This window comes from Apium graveolens, unplaced genomic scaffold (genome assembly GCF_009905375.1).
Source record: "Apium graveolens cultivar Ventura unplaced genomic scaffold, ASM990537v1 ctg5594, whole genome shotgun sequence".
Classification (NCBI taxonomy): Eukaryota; Viridiplantae; Streptophyta; class Magnoliopsida; order Apiales; family Apiaceae; genus Apium; species Apium graveolens.
In genome coordinates this window covers 267-11,328 of record NW_027419017.1, presented here as the reverse complement: position 1 = coordinate 11,328, position 11,062 = coordinate 267, and the positions used below count along the sequence as shown (strand labels likewise).

Below are 11,062 nucleotides of genomic sequence, written 5' to 3'. Positions count from 1 at the left end.
TCCATGCAAAGCTGATCTAATTAAGAAGTTTGTTAGAGAGGATGCACCAGTACCTTGGAGTGTAAACTCCTAGAGGAAATGAGTGGACTAAGGAATGGAACACAATTAGTTTTGTTCCTACTGAAAAGATTCTTGCTGAGCACCTGCCAAAGCTGATAAAATGCTGATAAATGATGATTTCAAGGCACAGCTGAAAGTTACTGCATTGAGTACTAGGCACCTTCAAGGTCAACACTCAATAACTCATGACAAGGTGAACAAAATTCAAGAATCACTAATCCAGCAAGATATGAATGTAAAATTGGAAAAGAACAGATTTTTCAAGCCAGCCTTTGACAGAATGGGTATATTGAAAAGACTTAGGAGAAGCAACAAGCTCAGATTTCTGAAATTCTAAAGAATTAAGCTTCTCAGCAACTCAACTCAATGAGATCCAATCCTCAGTGGAATTGCTTGTCTCTCTTCTTCTACTTGCTGATGCCAAAAAGGGGGAGAAGGTGATTAAGTCCAAATGCAAATCTATTCAATCACTGAAGGGTAAGTGCAACTCCTGAGAGATTGAATCAACTTGAATCTGTACAAATGGTTTACCATTCTGTTTTGAAAGAAGATGTCATGTTATACTTTATGACAGATGGAGGGATTCCATATCAGGAAGAATGATATTCCATTGAAGTATTTTGAAGAACTGGAACATGTTTTATTCCTACTTTAAGTGAAAAACAGATCAACAGATGGTGCTGCAGGTTATTTAAAATCAAATATTCAAAGACAGAAGAGGCTTTTGTTAGGTCCCAATATATTTGTAGAAGGGGGGGTTGAATACAAACTATACCGTTTAATCGAATTTAGTGCGGAATAAAATTGAAACAAAATTCAAGTTAAATAAAACTATTATTAAACTTGAAAGGTGTTACAACAACGGTATCGATTACAAGGGATTAATCTCAAATTAATTATCACAAATCTAGAATAAATTCGACATGAACTTTTTCTATTTTTGCAATAAAAAGAATCAAATGCTAGAAGCAATTTGAGATTAAGTTCTAGGGATTTTGATCCGCTAGATAGTTACACAAGAACAAGAGAATGATTTCTAGTTGTTTGGATTTAACTTTAAAACTAGAAATTGATGATCTGAATTCAGCAGAGAGATGAAATGTTTTTGGTCGGCTGCTTCTGTTCTGTTTTTTCTTTTGTTGTTGAGTTGTATTCTGTTGTGTAGATGATGATCTGCTGCTTCTGTCTTTAAGTTAATCAACATAACTGAAATGAACTGGCAAGACAATCGGCATGACAATCACTTGTACTAGGAAGACAATCGGTATGACTATCTCCTGAACTAGCATGACAATCAAACTGAAATGGCAAGACAATCCTCCTCCTGCTAGAACTTTCGGTATGACAATCTGTTGAACGTATGACTTTCGGCAAGACTATTGAATGAACTGGTATGACTTTCGGTATGACAATTGATTGTCATACCAGTTCAAATGATTGTCTGCTGAATTAATTTTGAATATAAATTCAAATTAATTCTGAAAATTCCTAATATTAATTCAGAATTAATTAATCAATTAATTCAATTATAATAAATTAATCTTTGCATATATAATTTATTTTCTTAATTAAACTATATGACTTAATTAATTAATAGAGAATTAATACTACTCTTCAATAACAACCATTCTTCTGAAAATCTTCTGAAAATCACTGTCAATAATGAATCAATTCCACCACTTCAATGTTGACACTCGATGTACAGTCTGGTTCATGAGTGACTAATTTCCGTGACGTTTTTCATGTCTTGACTTTGATAACTTGATTTTCTTCATATTAATCCCTGTAATTATCTGATACTCTGACAAGATCTCTGTCACTTGATTGAATCCACAATCTTGATTTAATCACTGAGGCTTGATCAATTTCTTGAACTTTCCAGTGAATTAATTCCTCAAGTCTGTAGATGAACCTTGTTTCTGAATCCTTTGACAAGTTACTTTGCGAGATCTCTTGACGGTAGATCCACTATTTACTTGTTACATCTTATTTTGAGTTGAGTTAAATCCTCGAATAAACAAATAGGCTGACATATGCCTTTCAGCTTTACTCTGTAAAGTCTGACAGCCCATACTGTCCTAAGTACGGATCTCACAGTGGAGATATTGTTGAAATGAAGCCTAATATCGCAAAAATCATCCCTACATTTTCTGGTATTAAGGGACTTGAATTTAATCTAGAGTCTGATGAAGCCTATATAATCAGACTGGATCAGGATATAAGAAAGCTAAAATAAATGATCTCAGGGCTGCTATCTTTTAAACTGGTGAAGATATAGTTGAACTGAAAAATGCTAAAAGGAGGATGGTCAATGAACTTGAATATGCTGATAGAATACTTTTGAAGAACTATCTCAGAACAACTCCTGACATCAAAGAGATCAGAAATTGATGCCAAGCCAAGATACAACTGCTTAAATTCTGAAGGATATACAGACTGAAGCTGAAATCAGACTTTGAGGATGGTAAAGCTGTAAGGACTGTAAGTTGTAGTTATCTAGTCAAATTCTCATGCATTTGCACTTAATTTTTGACATCATCAAATATTGTTGAACTTGTATATTATGCTAATTTACAAGTTGGGGGAGATTGTTAGATATATTTGTGATGTCATGTCTAATGATTTGTTTTAGTTTTCAGATCTTAACTAATAGGACAATCCGGACTTAACTGGAAATCGGTGCTTATACTGAAGTCAGGACTTAAGATATCAGAACTTTATCAGGGGATTTATCAGGAGATATATCAGGAACTTAAGGAGACTTCAGATAAGGAGACGGCTGATTAAAAGGAAAGAAGGTCAAGACAAATATAAGATATATGCATGGAGAAGAATTCTATGAAGAATAGAATACTTGGAAGAAAAGATAACGGATTGATATATATTAGGAAGCAGAATCATATTCGATATCAATTAGAACTTATCTTGTAACTGTGTGTCTATATAAACACAGCATAGGGTTTACACTATATGTGTTATCTTAATCGAAAATATTATTCTTTGTAACCCTAGCAGCTCTCGTGATAATTTGTTCATCACTGAGAGAGACAGTTCTTTGTAACAGAGTTTATTGTGTTGAATAAAATCTTTGTTCTATTACTTGAGTTCTTATATTAGATTTGATTGTAGTAAACACTGTATTCAACCCCCTTCTACAGTGTGTGTGACCTAACATACAAAATTCCAAAAATTCAGGTTATTAAACAATCCTTCAATTATCTTTCGCACATTGTAGTAATTCACGGAAAATTTATGATCATCAGGCACTACTAATCCAATGAGGTGAAACAAGTCATCAAAGTCATTGTTACTGCAGTTATGCTTATATTTTTCAACGAAATATCTTCATTACAAACTAAAGTGTTGTAAAATTGGCATTTTTTGGATAAATTGTTCAGAAGCAGTATTTGTCATCTTAAAAATTTAGTGTCGCTGATGCATCATACTATATCATCTCTATAGCCGATGTTAATAAACTCGTTTCGGCATCGTCCTTTGACACATTTTTCTCCCCGTAACAGTACCACCTGGTATAACATTACACGATACCAAATCGATACAAATCAAGTTTTAAATTAATATGAGTTTATAGTATTTATTCCCACAATTTTTGCACGGACATCTTATAAGACCATTATCTTGTTCTTTAAGATGTTTTATAACAAATCTAACGAAACTATCAACACCCACTTTGTACTTTTGTTAGTATTTTGCCTCACTAAATTGTAATAAATCAATTATGGCTAATCCAATTACGATCGGATGCGGTCTAATAATATACAAATTGATATTAGGAAATTATATTAATTAACAAATTCAAGTAATTGAATCGTTGAACAAAAATTAAAGGTAATCATATTGAAATTTATAGTAATTACACTACTTAAACTTAAAAATAGTTAACATAACTTACATAACTTCTTATATGAAATTAATGACTTAAAAGCTAAAAATATACTTACTTGAAAATTTTTGATAACCACGTAAATGATGGACAAAATATATAGGCGGGACAAATATAATCACGTGGAGGAAAGTAAGATTTGAAAATGGAGAAAGGGGGAGGAATTTGCAGCTAGGAAAAGTGGAAAAGCTGTAGGATTTCTAACATTTTTGCTTAATTCGACCATAAACAGTCATAAAATCTATGCGCGTAATACAACTGCAAGCGGTTAAAATATATAAGCGGCTAATATAACTAAACTCCGTTACAAATACAAATTCGACTGGTTACGAATGTATTTAGCTAAATTCAACTTCAATCCTTCGTATATGTCTAAATACAATTATATTATGTCGAATTTCAATGGTAGAGTTTAATTTGTAAAGCAACAAGGAAGTTAACTTTAATATCAATTAGAATTAAAATCGATCGACCCAATAATTATAATAAAATAATTAAGTAAGAGTAATTAAGTAATTTCAGCAAGTGTCGGCCGACCGACTACCAAACTTTTAATGTTTCGTCTATTATAATATAGTATAGATTACTGTGACAATTTTAGAGGGTTTTTTTCTAGTTTAAAAAATTAAAATACTATAATAGGTGCAACAGGGATAACATGCAATAAATATATCTCAAAAATCATATTTACAAATATTTTGATTTTTTTCTTATAAATTGCCAATTTGTAGTGTAACGAATTAAAGAAATTTTAAACTTTTCTAACACAAATCACTTTTGGAGAATGCAATTTTCGCAACCTTCCTAGATACATTTTTTTAAAATATTCAGTAATATATGCTTAATTTAAAAAACTACTGAAATACAATTCGAGAAAAATATGATTGCAATAACATTTTTTGAATCAGTTGAAAATATTGACACAGGATTTTTTTCCCTCTTTTTATCGAATAATTCAAAAAACCCTGAAAATTTCTTACCCGTTCTTAAATCTTTATATGTCGAATTTAAGTTTAAAAGACAAATAAGCGGGCTTTTTCCCACATTTTTTTCGTGCTACTAAATACAACCGGTTCATTAGAAAAAAAATAAGAAAAAATAAGTTGTAGCCTTTTTTTTGTAGTATTGTGATCAGACTATTTTCCTTTTTAAAAAAAAATAAGTTGTAGCCGCGTTTTTCATTAGAAAACAAAATGTATTTTTACAAAATAAGAAAAAAAATTATTTTCTTCTCCTTCATTTATCATTTATCATTAATATTAATATCAATATATATTATCATTGTTATTATAATTATTTTAAATTGCATCAATATTATTATTATTATTATTGTTATTATTATTATTATTATTATTATTATTATTATTATTATTATATTATTATTATTATTATTATTATTATTATTATTATTATATTATACTACTACGACTATATTACTATTATTACTACCCTAGATAGGAAATCTGCAGAAAATGAGATTAATGCTCCAAATGCTATCAGGATCGGAAACAGACATCAGAACTTGGGGCCGAAGTAACAAACTACTATTTAAGAAACCTTTTGTTTGACATAGAGTTTCTGATCATCATGGCATCAAAGTGGGTTTGGACTAAGTTCTTGGGACAAGGATCGTACGGCTCCGTCTTCCGAGCAGAATGTGCATCACCATCTCTAGATTGCACTTATTATCTACCTAAGACCGTGGCTATAAAATCTGCTCCTGAAAGTTGTTCTTGGTCTTTGCATATGGAGAAAGCTATCTTGGATGACCTTAGAGGATGTTTACATATTGTTCGTTGCCTTTCTAATGAGGATTTCAAGAGTACTAATGCAGTTGGTAAAAAGTTTTACAACCTGGTTCTCGAGTACGCTGACCAAGGATCCTTGGAACAGCTGATCAAGTCCAAAGGCGGATGGATACATGAAACCGAAGCTAGTTGGTATGCATCGATGTTGCTGAGGGGACTCTCTTGCGTACATGGACAAGGGTATGTTCACTGTGATATGAAGCCTGCTAATGTTCTTGTTTTTAATATTCCTTCTAATGAATGTAAGGGGGTTTCTCAAGTACAATCTTAAAATAGCTGATTTCGGATTGGCGAAAAAGGGTGGAGGAATAAGTGCTGGGCAGGGAAGGAGTACAAGTATCGGGGAACTCTATTGTATAGTTCTCCGGAGTCTGTAGTTTTTGGGGAGCATGAAGCAGCAATGGACATATGGTCACTTGGTTGTATTGTGTTGGAGATGCTTTTAGGAGAGGGGGGCTTATGGAAAAATTACTTCATGTCGATGCACAATGTTTAGCGGAGATGATTGCTAATTACGAAGATGACAGATTAAAGTGTTTGCTGCCGGAGCTGGATAACTTGTCAGTTTTGGCCAAGGATTTTGTGAAAAGGTGTTTAACAAAAAGGGTTGAAGAAAGATGGACTGCGGAGGAACTTGTGACACACCCCTTCATTACGCACAATAAGGGTCTGCTGAAGAAGTTTGAGGCGCAATTGTCCTCTCAGAGAAGGATGCAGTTTCAAGCAAATACTCCGTACTATTCTTTATTTGGACCATCTCAGATCTCTTTGGGAGTTTATTAGTTTCAGTGTTAGCAGAACTAACTATTTAATTTACTTCGCTTGATCTTGATCTGTACTAATGTTGTAAAGAAGTTATTGGGAGAGATGGTGACTAGATGGAGATGGTAAACAACATTAGTGCCTGGAGTACTCAAAGTTCTCTGGAGATATGTATACCTGAAGTCAGTGTTTGATTAGCAACTTGATGTTAAAACTTAGAAGTTGTTCTTGTTCTAGTTAGCAAGTTAATTTTAGAACTTATGTTCTTGTAAACCCTTATATTTCTGCTATTGGAATGTTACTCATGTGATTCCTGCTATTGTCGAGGGAGATAGTGATTATGAAACAATAAGCATGGAAAACTTTGGTTCCAGAGTACAATCTTAAAACGTTTTAACTCAGGTTTAAACCATAATTTAGACGTTTTTATAAAAACATATCAAAATCCATTTTAGGTCTCTTTATCTCAGGTCTCTTTGGTCAGCATAGTTGATCAGCCAACTTCCTAGTAAATATTTATGTTTCCAGTATTCTAAAAATTGAACTATGCAATCTTAAAATGCTTCGAGTCCGTTTTTTTTCAAAACTTTATCGAAATTGATCCTAGGTGATTAATTTTGAGGGAGATAGTGATTATGAAACAATAAGCATGGAAAACTTTGGTTCCAAAGACAATCTCAAAATGTTTTCAGTCAGGTTTAAACCATAATTAGACGTTTTTTTTCAAAAAACATATCAAAATCCATTTTAGGGGAACAACCTCGAGACTGACAGTTGTTGGTTCCGAAAAATAAGCACAAAACACTGGTTAAGCCAAAAAAATTTGCCTCTGAAACTGAACTGGATAACTGAGAAAGGCACTTTAAGTAATTTCACCAAATATTCTCTCCAATTTCATTTCTCTTCATCTTGACTACACTTTTCGCTTTTTTTTTACAGTTTCAATGCCCCAATTCTTTTGTTTGGAACACCCTTATTCGCGAAGAGGTGTTTGGTTTGTATAAGAGTATGTTGTGTGATCGATTTTGTTGAACAATGCGTTGGTGGATATGTATTGTAAGTGTGGTGCAGTGGATATTGCTAGGCAGCTTTTTGAGAGGATGAACAAGCATGATGTTCATTCTTGGAATTCGATGATTCTTGGGTTTGCTATGCATGGTATGGATGAGCAGCATTAAAATGTTTTGATTATTTGGCTCAGGAAGAAGGGTTAGTGCCTAAATTATCACATTTACGGGGGTATTGGCTGCTTGTTTTATAAGGGTTTGGTTTGTTTTTATATTATAAGGTTAATGAATACAATATTCAGCCTGTACTAGAGCACTATGGTAGCCTGGTTGATCTCCTTGGTCGGGCTGGACCCGTTGATGAAGCTCTTGATATTATTGCAAACATGCCCATGGAACCTGATGTTGTGATCTGGAGAAGCATCCTTGATGCTTGTTCCAAGAAAAATGGAGGTCTAGAGCTAAGTGAAGAAGTGGCAAGGCAGAAAGAGCCTGATAAGGGAGTGAAGAAAGAGCCTGGTTGTAGCTCAATAGAGATATATGGTATCTCTCACGAATTCTTTGCAGGAGACACATCTCACTCATGTATTACACAAATATACAAACTGCTTGATGTCATAGACAAACGCTTGGAGGCAATAGGGAATGTCCCTGATGTTTCGCAAGGGCCAATGGTATATGAAGGGGAACTTGTAGATGGCAAAAGACATTTACTTAGGCTGCACAGTGAAAGACATGCCATTGCTTATGGGCTCTTTAACTTGCCACCAGGAGACCCAATACATGTGTTTAAGAACCTTAGAGTCTGCAACCATTATCACAACGTAACCAAGCTAAAATATTTATTTGTATTCTAGATCAATCTAGTAAATTGCTAATGGTTATCAATAGAGAAATAAACAATACTTCATATGGTTGAGTGAAGAGGCATAGTTCAATTTAGGAGGTCCTCAAAAGAATCTACACAATAATCACTCCAGTTTTGCAACATCCTTCTTACAAGCAGGAGACAGAGGTCATCAAACAACTAAACAATGTAACAAGTTTTACATTTTATATATGGCATCACTCATGAATTCTTTGCAGGAGACACATCTCACTCATGTATTACACAATATACAAACTGCTTGATGTCATAGACAAACGCTTGGAGGCAATAGGGAATGTCCCTGATGTTTCGCAAGGGCCAATGGTATATGAAGAGGAACTTGTAAATGGCAAAAGACATTCATTATATTTTGTTACTCTATTGTCCTTAAACCTTATATAAAGTTCGAACAATTAATATTGTTATTTTGATCATTCCAAATAGAGTTCACTCACCAACTTGTTAGTGCTTATCTAGATCAATCTAGTAAATTGCTACTGGTAATCAATAGAGTAATAAACAATACTTCATGTGGTTGAGTGAAGAGGCATAGTTTCTTATAACTATGGTTTAGATTGGCCATCAATTTAGGAGGTCCTCAAAAGAATCTACACAATAATCACTCCAGTTTTGCAACATCCTTCTTACAAGCAGGAGACAGAGGTCATCAAACAACTAAACAATGTAACAAGTTTTACATTTTTGTCCAAAATGCAACATGAAACATACATAGCTTTCACCATTATTTGATCTTTTATATTCGTCACTGAAAGTTATTAACTCTTACATCAAAAGAGATTACCAGATGCATGTCTCTGAAAATCATCCTCCTCTTTCGGTGGGGAGAAGAAGCCTCCTGTAAATTCTAGAGAACAAGGCTTCGACTTATCTTATAATCTCGACAGCAAAATACTAATTCTTACCTAATGCACCTCATAGATAAAGGCCCCTAGTTTTCGCCAAATTTTAAGCCACTGATACAACAAAGATCAAGAAGATACATTAGAGGAAGTGCTGTCAGATTCAGAAAGCATGCTCTTACTACTTAAGCTTGGTTCTGGGCGGAACATTATTAAGCACCAATCATAATGAAGCATGTAGTAACTTTGTTAAAACTCACCTTTTTTATGAGGATTGAACTACAACAACATTCATTGTCACATTATTGGGAGGAAGGTGCAACCTAAGTGGGTAAAGCTTTCCATTCAAAGGGCTCCGCGAACACACGGTGATATCAGTGAGTCCAGTCTCTTCCTCCAACCTCTTTGTTAACTCGTCAACTCCAGTCCCCTTGAAGGTAATCACAAGTTCATCCAAATCTTCATCTACATCCCCATATTCATTAGAAATGTGATAAAATATTAGCCTTCCATCACCTCTCTTTGGTGGCGAACTGACAAAAGAATCAGCAGACTGCAATGTGAACAAAAAAACATGGTCAGTTACAAATTATATAGGATACTATTTGCCTTATTTACAATATCAAATTTATTAAATTGTACAACTGTAGTAAAGAAATGTAAGATTGTAATTAGAATTAACCTCAGGCCCGGAGAAATGTAAAGAAATGTAATACTTGCCATTGCTTATAGGCTCTTTAACTTGCCACCAGGAGACCCAATACGTGTGTTTAAGGACCTTAGAGTCTGCCATAATTATCACAGTGTAAGTTTAACCAAGCTAATTTCTAAAATTTATAATCCTTCCATATAAAAGGTTGAGTTTTTATAGATAATCAGAAGTCAGAGAATTTTAACCCATCAGAAGCCAATAATTAGTTAAGTAGTAAAACACTCAGGTTAAAATAATCAGTTTTGTCTAGCGGATCAATCAAAAACTACATAAATTTATAATAACTTAAAGTATTATTTTTTCAAACTGAAAAAAAATTGTAAATTATTATAAAAAAGTGAAGGTAAGTAATCTAATAATTACTTGACTAATGTTATTCGTGACTTAAAATAATTAGTATTAATTGATATAGATAATAATTAGTATTAAAAAGTAAATAGTTTTTTCTTCTTTTTTCCTAAATAAAATATTATACAGTTTCAACCCATGATATAAGAGAAAATAATAAAAACACATTTTACAATATAATTTTTAATACAATAGACTTATAAAATGAAAATTTGTATTAATTGTAAAACATAAAATTAATTCTGTAAGCATGATTGTCATACATACATATATGAAGGACGACAGTGAACAATTCATTATTGATTATAGAATCTCATCTTATTTTGTAAAATTTTATTTGAAAAAAAAGATATAAATTTGACGCTAATATTATAATTATTATATTTGAGCATTACAAAAATTTCATCTCTTGCAATTTGAAAAAAATATTAATTTTAAATTTGATTTTACTGTAAAATAAATTTGAATAATACATAACCACATTGAACTATTTAATTAATTTTCAATAATTTTGTAGTAAAAAATTGGTGATACTTCATTTTTTGAAGTTAATAATTAAAATTTGTAATTTTATATCATGAAAAAATAAAAAAAAATTGTAATATTCTGTGCTTCCACATATATAAAGCTATATATGTAGCTAATATTTTGAACTTTATATGAGAGCTTTTTTGTTAAATTGGCTTAGTAAATTATGACATAAATAGTATGAATATGCCTAGGAATTAAATTT

The 11,062-nt window shown here is 32.5% G+C and overlaps 2 protein-coding genes across 2 annotated transcripts; one reads left to right on the top strand and one right to left on the bottom strand.

The window, feature by feature from the left end:
• Nucleotides 1-5,551: 5,551 nt before the first annotated feature.
• On the top strand, nt 5,552-6,149 carry LOC141702728 (mitogen-activated protein kinase kinase kinase 20-like). Its single transcript, XM_074506355.1, has 2 exons — nt 5,552-5,904; nt 6,020-6,149. Exons 1-2 carry the CDS (start codon nt 5,552-5,554, stop codon nt 6,147-6,149), a joined length of 483 nt encoding a protein of 160 aa, XP_074362456.1.
• Nucleotides 6,150-9,018: 2,869 nt separating this feature from the next.
• Nucleotides 9,019-10,075, bottom strand: LOC141702732 (uncharacterized). The gene is made up of 3 exons (XM_074506358.1): nt 9,952-10,075; nt 9,530-9,822; nt 9,019-9,383 (listed from the first exon to the last, which is right to left on the bottom strand). Exons 1-2 carry the CDS (start codon nt 10,060-10,062, stop codon nt 9,535-9,537), a joined length of 399 nt encoding a protein of 132 aa, XP_074362459.1. The 5' UTR covers nt 10,063-10,075; the 3' UTR covers nt 9,019-9,383; nt 9,530-9,534.
• Between the last annotated feature and the right edge of the window lie 987 nt (nt 10,076-11,062).